The sequence below is a fragment of the Hippocampus bargibanti genome, linkage group LG05 (assembly GCF_051943395.1).
Source record: "Hippocampus bargibanti isolate YZ-2025 linkage group LG05, ASM5194339v1, whole genome shotgun sequence".
NCBI classification, from domain to species: Eukaryota; Metazoa; Chordata; class Actinopteri; order Syngnathiformes; family Syngnathidae; genus Hippocampus; species Hippocampus bargibanti.
This window is the reverse complement of record NC_142738.1, coordinates 24,289,336-24,305,571: the sequence shown is the minus strand read 5'-3', so window position 1 is coordinate 24,305,571 and position 16,236 is coordinate 24,289,336. Positions and strand designations below refer to the sequence as shown.

The following is a 16,236-nucleotide window of genomic DNA, read 5'->3' as shown; positions in this document are numbered from 1 at the left end:
CGCAGGGATAATACTAGTGGGCCTCAATCGGCAGTACATTTGCACCTAAAAGCTAGCAACCACTCATTTGACGACAATGAGGTTAAAATCTTAGCGAAAGAACATAGATGGTTTGAAAGGGGCGTAAAAGAAGCGATTCTTATAAAACAACAAAATCCTTCATTAAATCGGTCTGGTGGGGTGAGGTTCAATTTGGATCGTTCATACAATAGCCTGCTTAGGCAAAACAGGTTAGGCAACTTTCGCAATGCTGATGAGGGTCGTTATGCTGATGAGGTGATACCGGGGGCAGTGGGGGTAATAGGCCAATCGTTAGTCAGGAATGTAGGAACAATCAGTGGGGCCACAGGGAGTGGTCCTCTGCTCCCCCCAACCTGAGAGTAGGGACCTATCATAGCTGTGTCCGGCGCCACCATGTCTGGACATTAGGGATATATAAATGGGGCCGATACGACCAGTCAGACTTTAGTTCGCTGACGAAGCCTCTTGGATAGGAGGCGAAACGTCCGAAACCTTCACTTTTGTACAGATGACGGCTGAAGAAACCTTCTCATCGATGGACCACTCCTGTACGACTGAGAGCTTACACAGACGTGTCACAAATTGAGAGTATTTAATTCTGTTTCCTTCATCCTGATCTTCAGACCAGTTGTATTTTTTTTCTATTTCCTTCCCAGCTGGCTCGACACAATAAGATTCTGCAGCAGAGTCTGAGGCCAGGGTCTGGTGTGGGGTCTGGATCAAGCTTGGATCCTGACAATGATGAAAAGGATGATGCCCTTCAATATTATGCCAATCACACAGCTCAGATTGAGGTAAAATAGGGTGTAGTTTGATGATTGAGTTTGTAGTTGTATCATTGGGTTTCCGGCCGCATGCTTTGGACACTTGGGTGAAGGGAGTGGAGGAGCTGTCAACTGATTAATCCACCTGGTGGTGAATAAGGTCAGAGGAAGGGTGAAGATGCCGGTCTCACCTAGTAGATCCAAACATACTGTGACTGTTTGTTAGGAGTGGATGGATGGATGGATGGAATGGAATGGAATGGAATGGATGGATTCAGTTTTCTTCTTCTGAATGTAGATAATCAAATTTTTAAAGTTGTCGCGTTTGCCAGATTGTGCGTCATGACCGTACCATGGAGCAGATTGTATTTCCAGTCCCCAACATCTGTGAGTACCTGACTCAGGAGTCGAAGATGCGTGTGTTCACCACCACTGAACGTGATGACCAGGGCAGCAAGGTCAATGACTTCTTTCAGCAGTTTGACAATCTCTACAATGAGATGAGTTGGCAGAAGAAAATCCGAAGTGAGTCTCGTCCAAAATAATAATCATAATTCTAATTATTTTTGTGTTTTCTGTGATGTTGAATACAGTGTGCTTTTTATTTTCTTTTTATCTTTTTATTCTTTTGTCAATCTATCTGTGCCATTTTTCTTCCCGGTTTGGGACTATGAATTTCATAGAAGATAAAAACGAAAAGTGAAGATCCGTTGTCAGGAATAAATTACCACACCTAAATTCAGATCCTCTGCTAACAGACAAACCAACAAATGTTTGTTTAAATACCCCTTGCCTTTCGCACTTACTGGATGGCATAAAATTATAATTTGCAGAATTAAATTTATGCACTCACATCTTGTCTCTTATGCTTCCTTTTTTTCATGTAGAAAACAAGGCCTTGTTTTGGTTCTCACGCCATATCTCTCATTGGGGGAGTATCTCATTCTACTTGGCCTGCCTGCTTAACATCTGTGTGGCTGTATTCTACCCATTTGGAGATGATGGAGATGAAGGTGAGAATTCCAGACCTCTGGAAATGTTTTTCCCTCCCACAAGGGTTGTTGTTAAAGCGCTAAACCAATACAGTATGTATGTATTACATTGTATTTTGGACAGCCGCAATCATTTCAAGCTCAATTTCTGATGAAAGAAGAAGTTTCTAACGCTGTATTGAATATTTATGTAGTCCTAAAATTCAATAATCTGTGGGTCCTGAATTTCAAGTAACAATGACAAAAACCCTGGCACTGGAGTGCACACATTTTTGCACATCGTCTAGCAGTGAAGGAGTTAAGGTGTGTTTACACTTAAAGTCATTTTGTTTGCTTGTTTGATTGAGACCAAAAGCTGACTAAATATTTTTTCATCTAGTGCTCTTTCCATTCTCATTCGTTTTTGCTCGTGACCTCTTTTCTATCAATAAATCCATGTTTGAATTACCATTGGAAAGAAACGTCTGTGTAAGCTCTCAGTCGTACAGGAGTGGTCCATCGATGAAAAGGTTTCTTCAGCCGTCATCTGTTATCTTTGAAAGAAGTACAGATGATCATCATTGGAAAGAAACGACTTGGTTGGCATATAGGTGTCAACATATGGACAGTAAGTTGGGTGAGAGCACCTTGAAAAAAAAACAGAAAAACAATAGATCTCAGTCCACACCAGGAATCATTTCCTGTATGCATTGATGCACAAAAGGTACCAAACTGTGGGAAACCAACCCAATGGGCCAAACTGTGCTGGTGTGAATCCACTTAATTTAGGGTTCCAATGTTGTATACCATCTGGGTCATTTTTATTTTTATATGAACAAAATGTGGGTCAACTCTGATTACAACTCTGGGGTGAAAGCCAATGGTGCAATCAAACTGTATTATGGTAATGTTTCTCATAATCATGAGAGATATTTGATTTCATATTGTTCTGCTTAGTGGCACCGTGGACGACTTGTTAGCATGTCGGCGCCGCAGTGCACAGATGAAAGGCTGAATTCTAGCTCTGGCCTTTTTGTTTGACGTTTGCATGTTCTCCTCATGCCATTCCTAAAACATGCATGACAGGTTAACGGAACACTCTAAATTGTCCATAGGTGTGGCTGACCGTGAATGGTTGTTTGCTTATGGGCTCTGTTGTTCATATTGTAATCGGGATACACAGAACGTAGCATCCGAGTGGTGGCTTGATAATAAGAGTTTCCTATTGAAATACAATACACCGTCTTCAAACAGTATTTGGAATTGTAGTTGTGTTGTGCCAAGTTAAAACATTTAGCTTTGGATTAATTCACGGATGGATTCTCACCATTTTTTTCTCCACAGGGATTTTATCCTATTTCAACTGTGTCTTGCTGTGGGCAGCATTGGCAACTTCCATTGCTTTACTTCCAGTGCTACCCAAACCATGGGGCATCCTTTTCTTCCTGGTCTTCCTCATTTTACGTGCAATTTACACCATGGGTCTCGGTCCTGCTTTGTTGCTACTGGGCACAATCAATGTAAGTGGTAAAAGACTCAAATCAAGTGTGACTATATTCTTCTAAATGTGTTTCTGGTACACTCCTACAGTTGTTCAACAAGTTGGTTTTCTTGGTGAGCTTTGTGGGAAACCAAGGGACCTTCATCCGTGGTTATAAAGCTGTCGTAATGGACATGCTTTTCATCTACCATCTGGGCTATGCAATCATCTGTGTTCTTGGTCTCTTTGTGCATGAGTTCTTTTACAGCTTTCTGGTAAGATTGACCTGTCAATCACAAGAAAATGTGTTGGAATAATCAATACATTGTACATGACTCATAATCATATCCTCACACAGCTCTTTGACCTGGTTATCAGAGAGGAAACACTGCTTAATGTCATAAAGAGTGTGACAAGGAATGGGCGCTCCATTATCCTGACCGCAGTTCTGGCCATCTTCCTTGTCTACTTCTTTTCGATCATCGGCTTTCTCTTCCTCAAAGATGACTTCCGCATGGAAGTGGACCGTCTGTCTACATCAGGTCAGAACTGTATCATTTTCGTGCATGTGAGTGTGCATCTACAGTCTCTATATCTATATCTATATCTATATCTATATCTATATCCGGTATATCTCTAATTCTATATCTACCCATAGCTATGCAGCTATCTAGCTACCCATCTATAGTAATAGCAGTAAAATATTATTTTATACCCCACAATTTTTAATTCCACAGGCGCCTTTTGTAGATAAACATTTATCCAATACACAACGAACCATTCACTATTTCATAACTATCGTTGTCAGTGAAGCTTGAAAATGAACAGAATGTTCGCAGACGCACGTTTTGAAAAGGCTGCACCGCGTGGGTGTGTTAAGGAGCTGTGGCTATGAGCATTGCACGGTCAGGCGAGACAGACAGCCATCAGGCACGTGTGCACCTGTTGCATAACCTGGTAGCTGCGCCATCCTGTGTATTGCCGAACGGCGCACAGACACACACGCGCGTGCACGGCACAGCAGTGGCAGGTTATGTAAGTGACGGCGCTCATAGTTATGTGGCTGTTGGCTCAGCGGCGAGCTGAGGTGCAAAGCTCCAGCAGACCTGCCGAGAATACTGTCAGTGTCCAAAGAGCTGTCAGCCCGAGTCTTTGATCCCTCCTAGGACTCTATCAAAACATATGTCCCTCCTAGCTATGGCTGCTCCCTTTCTTTTAGACAATTCTATTGAAGTACAATTCCTAAACTGCTCAGAACCTCACTGTCGTACAAATGGTTTGTTTGGGTTTTTCCCCTCAGCACTTTGCCGTCCGCCCACCCGGTAGCTGCTGTTTACATAATATGACACATCTTGCTCATTACCAGCACTGATTAGAAAGAGGACAATTTGCGTCTGTTTCAAGGTCACTTGAGTCGGGGCCTCTCCCAGATTATTGGTTGATAGGCCAGCTGCAGTCTGGACTGATCGCCTGTCAATCACAGGGCTGTCACTTAGAGACAGACAGGCATTCTCGCTCACATTCATCCCTACATGAAATAACACTCAGTGCATGCTGTGGAACTGGAGAGTCAAACTGAAGAAGACAATATAGTATAAACTCAATGAAGGAAGGTCAAAGTTGACATAGTCACTGTGCTTAGCACTGAGTAACTGCTGCACATATTGTTGACATCTTTGCCAAAAACTAAACTGAGGATCAGAGGGGATCGAGCCTTTTCCGTTTCGTCCCAATCTCTGGAGTGGCCTGCCAGTGAACATTCGGCAAGCCTCCTCGCTGCCTCTCTTTAAAACCCGTCTCTAAACTCACTTGTACTCTTTGGCATTCAACTCCCTGGTGCTTTCTAGCTGTCCATGTTAAGTAGCATCAGCTGGTGTTAAAGCGCTATGTAAATCAATATTTATTGTATTTTATGTATTTTCTTGTTTTTAGGACATGGACATTTGTCCGCTAAACCACTGATGGAAGATGCATGTCATAATGAGAGACATCCTGTTACTATTAAAACTGCTTCTGGTAAGTTTTTGCTTTGCTTTTGCAGCAGTGACACATTCACAAAGTGCTTTCTATATGTCCAACAACAAAGGGTGAAAGTTTTTGTGGTTTGACTGAAGTCTGAAAAATGAATAGGTTTTCAGTATCACCATAGCTGGCCATCACTGGACATCAGTACAGTCGCACATTGGCTCTGTGTCTTTCTGTCTCTCTCTCTCTGTCTCTCTGTCTCTTTCTCTTTCTCTTTCTCTCTCTCTCTCTCTCTCTCTCTCTCTCTCTCTCTCTCTCTCTCTCTCTCTCTCTCTCTCTCTCTCTGTCTCTCTGTGTCTCTGTGTCTCTGTGTCTCTCTGCCTCAGTCTCTCTCTCTGCCTCTGTCTCTTCTCTCTTTCTCTCTCTCACACACATGCACACAGATATTTACATAAATTGATCTGATGTGGCCAAAGAAATGACTGATCTGCATTAAATCGATTTTCACGTGAGCACATCCTTTCCAATTATCATCTGATCTTCATTCTCAGCGGCTCCTAATTCAAGGGTGTAACGTGAGAGGTCATTTGAACTTAAAACATGCCATTGCTAGCTATAACTGTGATTCATGATCAGGTCATCATTTGATATCCGAATCAACCATTACAAAAGAGACATGTTTTTTTTTTGTCGGTGGGCCCGTGACATGACTTTCTTTTAAACACCCCAAGGAGTTTTCGAACTACAGACCACTTTACATAATCTTTTTGTTGTCTTGCTGAAAATAGCCATTCGACTTGGGGAGGACCTGCCTGTTAGAAGGGATCCATCTCTGGTCACATGGAACAATTGTTCTCCTCAGTTTTTTTCTGTCATATCCAACGTACACTGACTGTGTGTTTATAGATGAAGATGAAGGGACAGAGAGGGTGTGTGACACGCTGCTTATGTGCATTATCACCGTCTTAAACCAAGGACTACGTAATGGCGGTGGTGTTGGCGATATCTTGAGAAGACCCTCCAAAGAGGTCAGATCAGGACAGATTTGTACAACACATAGAGGATGTTTGTGTTTCGTCGATTAATTTGCATTTTCTCCATTTTACATGTCGCCGGCCTATCCAGGAACCGCTGTTTGCGGCCCGAGTGGTTTATGACCTGCTGTTCTTCTTTGTTGTGATCATCATTGTTCTCAACCTCATCTTTGGCGTCATCATCGACACTTTTGCAGATTTAAGGAGTGAAAAACAAAGGAAAGAGGAGATTCTGAAAACCACCTGTTTCATCTGCGGTGTGTACAACTCTGTGCTTCATAAATCCTTCAAATGCGCATGTAAGAAATTAGGCTAAATTTGGCATATTTTGTATCAATGATGAAACATACCTTCCAGGTTTGGAAAGGGACAAATTTGACAACAAGACAGTGTCCTTTGAAGAGCACATCATGTATGAGCACAATATGTGGCATTACCTCTACTTCTTGGTTTTGGTGAGAGTCAAGGATCCCACCGAATACACCGGTCCTGAAAGCTATGTTGCCCAGATGATAGCGGTCAGTATTACATGCACACACAACAGATCAAGTGCTTTCCAATGCATTGTATGCACTGACACTGGCATTCGGTGTGTTTATGACCTTTGCAAACAGATAAATTCAGATTTATTTATTTTTTTTGGGGGGGAGGCAGATGTTCTGATGCAATATGGAAAATCTACACAAACAATTTCCACAAAACTATGTAGGGGGTTGCAAACCCCACTGGTATGGATCTCAATATAATGCTATTAAAAATGTTTTGCAGTTACTCCCATCCAACCATTGTGAATGCCTCGCGTCATTTTAGGTGAAAAGCCAAATAAAATACTAACTCCAGACAATATTTCCGTTTTGATAATAATAATATATTTGGTTTATACGCGCCTTTCAATACTCTCAAGGTCACTTTACAGTCACAGAATAAGTTTTTTCTGTGGGCGAGCAGCGGCAGCCACACACACATGTGTGAGCGTTCACTCAACCCGGAGATACTTAAATAGATTTTGTTCGTTTTCAGATTCACATCCTGTTTCTCTTTTTTTCTGGTGCATCTGCTTTTTCGCACCACCTTCATTAGTGGAAGGACACGTATGACTCTACTTCAGAATCACAATCAACAGAAACACCTTCCATGGGCTTGTGTCAAGTATCATTTCCTTCTGCTTTTACATGTCTGGAGAGAGACATGGTTTCATTGCTAAGGTAGTCTGTTGAGTTAGCCCTTAGGGACAGAGTGGAGTGAGAAAGTAATTAAACTCAGTCCAGCTCTATTCGCATTAGTGCACAACTTGCAACACTGACACACCGAACAGCGCATGGAGGTAATGATGGCTGAAGTTGTTTTGGTCGCTTTATGGATTCAAAGAAGGACTCAGAGCAGTATGATACATTTGGCATTAATGTTGATTATGTGATTGGGAAAAGAAATTGGCCAAATTATCATGAGAAATTTGCATGACAAACCTGTTACATACTTGAATTTCATCTGCATCGCCACGTCTTCCCACTGCGACCAAAAAAAAAAAAATTGCCACCAATTTAAATGGATGAGTTTTTATGTTCCAGCTCTCAATCCATTTATATGTCCTCATCATATTTTTGCTCATTAGATCAACCGGAGCAATTCAGTTGTATGGGCATATGTTGACAAAAAAACCCACTCAATATTTCTTCACTCAGTGGGGGAACCCAAGTGCAAAGGCTGCACTCAGATATTCTGATTTAATGACTGAAAATTGTCAGTCTTGAAATGCTTTGAGTGTCCTCTTAGTTTAGTCAACAATTCCAAGATCATGTACAAACATAAAAAGAAAATGTGCTTTAGGGCTCCTTTAATTTCAGAGAATGCTTTATCTGTTTGTTGGTGAAGCCAGTTGCACGAATGCATCAGTGCAGATTGCAAAAGAGTTAGGAAGCAACTGGTAAAGTGTAGCATGTAAAGTAATAGATACTTTTCAGCTCCTTCTATAATTTTGAGCCCAAACCCCAAACACAGGGGTATCACTCATTTTTTTGCCGCGGGCCACATTGTTGTTACGGCTTCCTCTCGAGGGCCGTTAGAAATTTGAGAGAACCCATTAGAATGCACAGCAAATTAACTCATTCACTGCCAGACAATGTGTACATGAATGTGGACATGAAGGTAGCTGGTGTGAGAGAAGAGGATGCACAAAACCGGGATAGATGGAGGACATTGATTCGCTGTGGCGACCCCTGACGGGACAAGCCGAAAGGAAAAGAAGAAGAAGACTGATAGACAATGTGTAAAAATGTGTCCACTCCGGTGGCAGGGTTTTTGTCATTTTCACTCAAATTGCAGGACCCACAGAATATTGAGTTTTAAGACTACATAAACATTCAATGCAGCATAAGAAGCATTAGACCCTCTTTTTTCGTTAGAAAAAAATGTTTAATTATATTTCATTATATATACTAGTTATATGGGTCTGGAGTCATCAGAACTTTTTAACAACAGGTAAAGCTATAACCAAGCGCTAACATGGAAAAAAAAGGCAAATGCTGCCCCCTCATGAAAGGGAAAACATTGCCAGAGGTCTGACCAGCGCTTTATCAGCATCCACTCGCAAGAAAAACAAAAACCCGAAAACATTCCGGAATGGCGCTCCACGTCACACTTTTTTAATTCCCGAATGTATTCGGGAATGGCAGCGAATGACTTAATGAATACCTAGTTTTCAAATCTGAAGTCGAGTATAATGACTGTTATTGTGGTTTACACACGACAAATTGAAATTTTGGTTCAGACTTCAGCAAGCATCATTGCACTTGACATGCTTGATTTGCTTTCATGGGCCGAATAAAATGATGTGGCGGGCCGGATTTGGCCCCCGGGCCTTGATTTTGGCACCCGTGCCCTAACATCACCTTTAAGATTCACTGTCATCTGTAACCAATTGTGGGTATGCAATACATTTGTCGGATGTGTTTTATAATTAAATGTTGTATTCAATTTGCAGGTGAGCATTTACTTTGAATCCATTGGCTTGTTACGGTTTGGCTCTTGTCCCATGTGACAAAAACGTTTCAGTGCACGCATACATCGATATGATGTGCAAGAGGTTTTTGTCGGACGCAGCTGATGTGTTGAAAAGCATCGTTACTCACGCACACAGGGAGTGGATATTTTGCGTGTGTGTTTGTCTGTGGATGCCGGTTTTTGTGAGAAGAAGGACAGAAGCTACCCAAGCAGGTACTGCATAGGCCGAGTTACATAACCCATCTCAAGTGACCTGCTAATAGCTCAGCCTGCCTTGCATGTGCACTCTCGTCCCTTTCACTCACACATAACACGGCGTAAAACGCACTGTCCTATTGTGAGCTTTTCATTTACCCTCCAGCGCATACACACACACGCACACACACTCTTTCTCTCTAATAGTTTAAGTTCTACAATGTAAACAATAAAACCATCACAAATGACGGGGTATTAAAAGAGCTTGCACACGGCAGAGGTCTTTTTTTTTTTTTGTCCGATAAAATCCCTTGATCTTTTCATAACAAATTTCTCATTCTTAACTGGTGTGCATGCGCGCATGCGGAGGAGAGAGCGAGAAACATGAATTGAGCAAATTGACCTAATCATCAGACCAAGTGTGAGTACGGGGTGCCTGTTACGGTAACACGCACGGTTTTGTTGGTCCATGTCTACTCTTTAAACAGCTGACATTTTGTTCCGACATTCAATATCAAAACATAACCAGAAAAGCCTTTTGCACTCTGTTCCTACCAACCGTGTTCCTGTCGCGGCATTTCATTGACTTAGCCCTTACATTGTTGCAATCTTTACATGTCCTGTGGTTTATTTATTTATTTTTTTACTTCGGTGGTTGAAATCAGTGTAGCAATTCTTGAATTTGTTGAATTGGTGACCATATGACAGAAAATGTGCTGTGCGGGGCTGTCTTGACCTGAGGCTTCCAACAATCTGGTCAAATCTTGTATGTCGTTTCCGATTGTATAGTACACTGTGTACATTGATGGGATGGTGGCTTTAGCAACCATGAGAAGCACATGGAAATTTATAAATGTACGCTCATTTGGGTGTTAAAATCGATCTTGGAAGCAACAGTGACACTAAGTCATTCGGGTAAAACAGCACTAAGTCGAAATGAGATGCACATGGGCACATGCAAATCTTCAGATTGCCCACAGCCCTGCTTCACTATCAAGTCAATTAGTAACTGTGTTTCAACAAATGATGGCTTTCTTCTGGTTCTTAAACACCTTTTTAGCCATATAAAGAAAGGAAACCTCAGAATGTGTGATTTTGGACTGAATCTGCAAGTTTCATCCAACCGGTGTACTCGCCTCTTAAGGATTTTCTAGGATTGCTTTTAACTATAGCAAACGATATGGGCAAAACATGCAAAATCCTTTGGACGGCTCACGACCGCTGCCCATGCGCATCATAATATTTAACAACATTACGCATTAGTGGTATTATTTTGAGCAATAAAATATTCGATAAGATGTTTGCCCCATCTGAGTCACATTATTGTGGCTACGTCAGACTTTTAATCACATGAGTGATCCAGCAGCGTTTTTGTTGCAGTTTGTGCAGCCTGTTTTTCTTTTTTAAGACATGGTACAAAATAAATATAATAAAACATAACTACATAATGTGGAAATTTGGCAAATATTTTTCATGCTTGTTGGGTATGAATGACTGACTCACTTTGCACTGACACTGCAGACTCGACTTATTCCATATTCTCCCATGCGTGTTCGGGATTGTATTTGTCTACTCTTACTCAACTTTAATTATCTCTGTACAGCAGAGCAAATATTTTTTTGCAGGGATGACCTGTGAGCAGACAGCACTTACAACTAAATAAACGAAAACAATATATTTAAAACAATATATTTCTGCTGATTATCGTTGTCCCCACCATGATGCACACATCCTAAGTACATTTCCTTTGTTTCATGACATGACAGGTATTACAGTTAGGGGTGGGCAATAACGTCCCCCAAAAGTTGTCTTTATTCCTTCAAGAATGTCTAATAATACTATTACAGTAACGTCTCGTTATATCGATATCGGTTATATCGATAGTACTGCTTATTACGATACTATTTCGATGAACGCAAGGAGAACATTTACATGCCGCAGGATCGGATATATCGATAGTCCGGTTATATCGATATTTTTTCCGACTCCCGAGAATATCGATATAACGAGACTTTACTGTATTATACTATTAAAATGCTGTCTCGCTCGCTCTCTCTCTCGCTCCCTTTCTTTCTCGCCCTCTCTCTTTCTCTCTCTGGCTTGATTTCATCCACATTCTTGTGATTGAGAGAGATCAGCAAGTGACGCATCGTATACAGACGTATACCATTTCTGCTTATTACAGCTCTCGTAATAAAAAATAAATAAATAAATACAAATTTGGTAGTGTAAATGGTGATTCATGTCACGTATCACATCACCCTGGAATATATCAGCCATGCAGAGTCCCAAAGTCACGACATCCTTCATATGGTGGCAAATCACAAGTTGATGTATTGCTCTCATTGCAACAGTTTTGTCAAAATTATTATTATTATTTTCATGCATCTGTCATTGTTTTTTTGTTTTGTTTATTTTTTTGACCGTCTGTCTTGTCAAACCCCGAATCATGTCCTGGCTATGGATGTGGACTAGACTTTGTTTGGAAATAATGTTATTCGCTTGGCCGGTATCACAGTTACATGACTGAATCCTCCCTACTGATTCGTAGAAAGGACAATTCAGTGAATTACACAGCTTTCGTCATTCCGCCCGCCATTTCCATGTTTTGCGTGTTTGGTGTGGAAAGTCTTGATGGGAAATGATAAGCGCACACGTCCAGGCATTTAAAATGATTTGGGCTACATGGGTAAAATATGGACTTTAGTGCATGTTAGTCTGTCCTCAGCATTTCACACAGATCATTCTTTCCAGGCCTGAGCTATATTCTTATATAATTGTAGGTGGGAGAATACCTCACTCCTTCTCCGCAAAGCGCCGTGACGTTGCCCGTCCTATCCCACTCACGGCACCATTTGAGTCACTCTTATCACAAGTGGCCAAGAAATGTTACACAAGATCAGCTGATGACAGTTTGTCTGCATGAAGCAATGCGTGTCACCCACGAGACGTTGCTGCAGATGCACACCCACAGACACGCTTTTCATTGCAGGTCCAAATACATTATGTAATGGCAGCAGCTTGTTTTCTTCTCCTCTGTGACTGTTTATATTGCCAGTGGAGGTTATGGGGGGGGTGAAGTCGTGCAAGGTTAGACAAAATTTTGTTCCCCATGGGGAGTTATAAAACTGACAGATTAGGACTGATCATAATAATTCTTTTATCTTAGTCAATGTTTGAATGTGATGTAAAATCAGACTAATTTAATAAAACACTTAAACCATATTTTACCCATTTTTAATGACTGACTGTAAGCTTTTATCTCATTATTACATAAGAATAAACTTAATAATGCTAAAAATACATTTTAATTGAACAAAAAAGTGACTTAGATAAAATCATCAAATATAACAGGACTCTTGTAATGAACTATCCATACATAATTGCTTTATTGGTTGGATAAAAAAAAACACAAAAAATGACTATGTGGCCTGTGACAATAATTTACCCGCCCTTGATTTGCACGATTGCTTTTTTATTCATTCAAGATTCTGAAATACTAAACTGTTCAAAGTAAGATCATATCATGGACAAAAAAAAACACTCGTCTATAGAACAACAGTATAAGCCGCTGTTCAATAATCAAAAAAAATGTTTTGGGTGAAAGGAAAACACTCAAGAATGACGGCTGACACGTGCCAATTTCCACACTCTGAAGCAACAACGTATCCAATTTGACTTCTTGATTGAAGAGAGTGACTCATATCCACATGGAAATGGCAGTTATTAGTAAGTTTGTGACCATGCTTGAACTTCGCCCTGAAACCAGAAGCGCTGTCAAGCTTTAGTGTAAAGCAAAGAATAGATTCTATTGTGAGCAGTGGCGGTCCGTGCATTTCACACCTAGGCCTTCAGTGAAGTCCTGCTTAGTCCGACTTGAACAAATATCCCTCGTAATACCATAATTTATGACACAACGGCTGGAGATATCATTTACAAAAGGACACGCACACAGTACTGGGCGTGGCATCACCTTAATAGTCTACAACACAGGCTATTTTCCGGAGCAATTACACATCAGTAAATCTGCATCAGCAATTAGAACTTGTCACTATACGTGATACTGCAAACACTTAAAAAAAAGGAAATTTAAAATCATTTGTCCACCAAGGATATGCAATCTTTAACAAGATTTTACGCTAAATTACAAAATGTCAGTTTAATATAAGAAAAACAACAAGACGTTCACAAAACGAACTATTTGTTGAAAATAAAAGTCAACAAATCTTTTTCATTTGTTCTTGAGAATAGGCTTACCTACATGCGACAGCGAGTTGTCCTCTCATTCAGCCATTGTGGGTTAAAAAAGCGAGTAGATATACTTGTTTTTCTGCTAAAGTTTCCGGGTCTGATCTGTTGTCAGCTTGGTTGATTTGCATAGCGCTGCCTCCGCTGCGGGCTGAGGTAAAGTGTCCAATCACAGGACGCGTACATGTCATGTTCAACGCGAGGCCCTCTAGCTGGCCTTACTGTGCCAACTCGTGATCTGACTGGCTATCGCAACTATATATCAACTACATGTGCCCGTTCTGTACAGCGCACAGCCGCCCTCACTGTTGATTCTGAAGGCGTCGGTCAGATTTCATACAGCCTGGCGACACAAGCTAGCTGAATTCTGATTGGATTAAAAACTCTGACCTAGAACTACAACACTGAAAGGAGCCTAACCAAATGGATATAATATAACATCAAGAAAACAGTATGTAGAATAATTATATATATATTTAGAAAAATACTTTTTTTTAATGAAATTGACTTTTATTATAATTATGATAATGATGTCTGATTATGTTAGGCCAGCATAGAAGGCCTTACTGGCCCTGACGGCCCACCACTGATTGTGAGGGGATATTTTGAACGAAAAGTTGATGTCAGTCGCTAACAGCCCCATGTTGAGTCTTCCATCGGCCGAAGCACTTTGACGCACCCCCTGAATCACAGGCTCTCTTAGGGCTGACGGCGGCAAATTTGCCAGGCGCTGCTGTCCCCTTGACATTCTGACTCAGCTCTATTTCCCCCGCTCTGCACTTCATCCTTCTCATGGCTTCTCTCCCTCATCTCTCAGGAAAAGAACTTGGAGTGGTTCCCCCGAATGAGAGCCATCTCTCTGGTGAGCAACGAGGGGGATAACGAGCAGAATGAGATGCGATCGCTGCAGGAGAAACTGGAGAGCACTGTCACGCTGGTTGCACAGCTCTCCGCTCAGCTATCTGAGCTCAAGGAGCAGGTAAAGAGACATTTTTGTACTCTCATCGTCCGACCGTCGCCGTTACGCCAGCGTGGTCAGCTTGAGACTCTTGACCGGAAAAATATGAGTCGGCCAAAAGGTCGCAGGGAATGGAGCCTTTTTAGTGGATCCTCTTTTGTTCTCCTTTAAGGACCTTGTGAGATGCATTTTGTTTGTCAAAATCTGAAGGTCGAAAAATGCTTGCGCACTTTGTTCACCAGCTTTTTGTCTGTCTGAAAGTCATCCATTTTTTTGCCTGTCTCATGCAATGATCACAAACACAACCCCCCGCCCTCCCCCACCCTACAGCTACAGTGTTACCTCACTGGGCATGTGTTCTTCAATTGTCATGTGATGTACGTTTCTCCACCACCACTGAGTAACTTTCATTGCGCCCCCTTCACGCTTGTCATTGGTCTGTCTACTTTTTTAGAAGGGGAGACCAATGTGTCCATAGATGCTTTTTCCATGCTATTTATTACATGCAACACCCCTTACTGTCGGTATGTCGCTCCCGTTTATTGCAGACATTAGTCAAGCTAGATATCAGCCATTATATTACACACACCACCATTCAATGGTATTGGATTGGATTGGATTTGCCTTTATTAGTCTCGCAGTGGAGAAATTTACATTTACATTGCCATATGTCACTCCCACTTAAAGGACAACCGACGTTTTATAGCATCGAAAATACCCAAAACACGCAGTATGATATTTTTAGTCAAATGCAAAACACCAATAAAAATGACTTAAAGTGTCTAAAAAGTACTTCAATTTGAAACTGGAAGTGGCCAGTTTCAGAAGGTCTCGCCCCCATGTTCGTGGTGTTACGGCAAGACGTCTTGCCTTGCTCGGGAATCAAAACAATGGCTTCAAATTCGGAGAATATGCTTTCTTGTTACTCATCCAGTTATGAATATGATTCAAATAGTTCTGAAGAAGAAAGCATACATGTTTGCAATCGATTAAAGAATTTATTCCGTGTCATTTTGAGGCATCAGGGGTGGGAAATGTCACACCCAAAAAAGGCAGAAAATGGCTACAAAGCCATGTAAGGAATTAATCAGCCCGTTTCCACAGGCTCATTAATTCCTTACATGGAGCTTTGTTGCCCCCTTCTGCCTCTTTTTGGTCCTACATGACGTTTTCAGACCAAAGTACAGCAAAATGCATTGGCGTGAGTGAAGGACTGCTACAACGTGTCCTTTTTTTCGGTCAGGGGCGTTCCTTCAGTGACGTAGGGTGAGGACTCGTCACCAACTCAAAAACAAGACTTCCGGAATATTCAGCGCAAGTCTTAAAATGTGAAATATAGCTATATATGGTGGAATCTTTGTAAAATACACTCAGTAGAAGTTATTTGAAGCCATTTTACAAATTATGGACACAACTTGTCCGGAGACGTCGGTTGTCCTTTAAGGCTGCCGTTAGTCATCAGAAACTAAAGGCGTGGACCTGGATTAAAATGAAGTTGAAATGGAATCTGCAATCTCTTGCAGTTGGACCCCCCCCCCAACCCATGTCAGGTCTCAACCAATTGTCCTAAATATAACCTCCAATTTTTTTTGGAAAGCTC

The 16,236-nt window shown here is 41.4% G+C and overlaps 1 protein-coding gene and 1 long non-coding RNA gene across 5 annotated transcripts in view; one reads left to right on the top strand and one right to left on the bottom strand.

The window, feature by feature from the left end:
- The window catches only part of itpr2 (inositol 1,4,5-trisphosphate receptor, type 2), a 64,477-nt gene that overhangs the window by 47,207 nt on the left and 1,034 nt on the right, over positions 1-16,236 (top strand). For all 3 annotated transcript variants that reach the window (XM_088997404.1, XM_088997406.1, XM_088997405.1), the window contains exons 46-56: positions 678-815; positions 1,118-1,310; positions 1,673-1,798; positions 3,101-3,276; positions 3,347-3,511; positions 3,595-3,778; positions 5,169-5,252; positions 6,108-6,229; positions 6,327-6,492; positions 6,593-6,753; positions 14,496-14,657. In XM_088997404.1, coding sequence (XP_088853530.1) covers positions 678-815; positions 1,118-1,310; positions 1,673-1,798; positions 3,101-3,276; positions 3,347-3,511; positions 3,595-3,778; positions 5,169-5,252; positions 6,108-6,229; positions 6,327-6,492; positions 6,593-6,753; positions 14,496-14,657 — 1,677 coding nt within the window. The remainder of the gene's footprint in view (positions 1-677; positions 816-1,117; positions 1,311-1,672; positions 1,799-3,100; positions 3,277-3,346; positions 3,512-3,594; positions 3,779-5,168; positions 5,253-6,107; positions 6,230-6,326; positions 6,493-6,592; positions 6,754-14,495; positions 14,658-16,236) is intronic.
- On the bottom strand, positions 792-14,484 carry LOC148898281 (uncharacterized). 2 transcript variants are annotated; one of them, XR_016115091.1, is made up of 4 exons: positions 13,688-14,484; positions 2,226-2,310; positions 1,181-1,275; positions 792-930 (listed from the first exon to the last, which is right to left on the bottom strand). It is a non-coding gene; the product is annotated as an uncharacterized LOC148898281 (long non-coding RNA). The 2 variants fall into 2 exon arrangements; XR_016115090.1 differs by lacking the exon at positions 792-930 and having other exon boundaries at positions 1,145-1,275.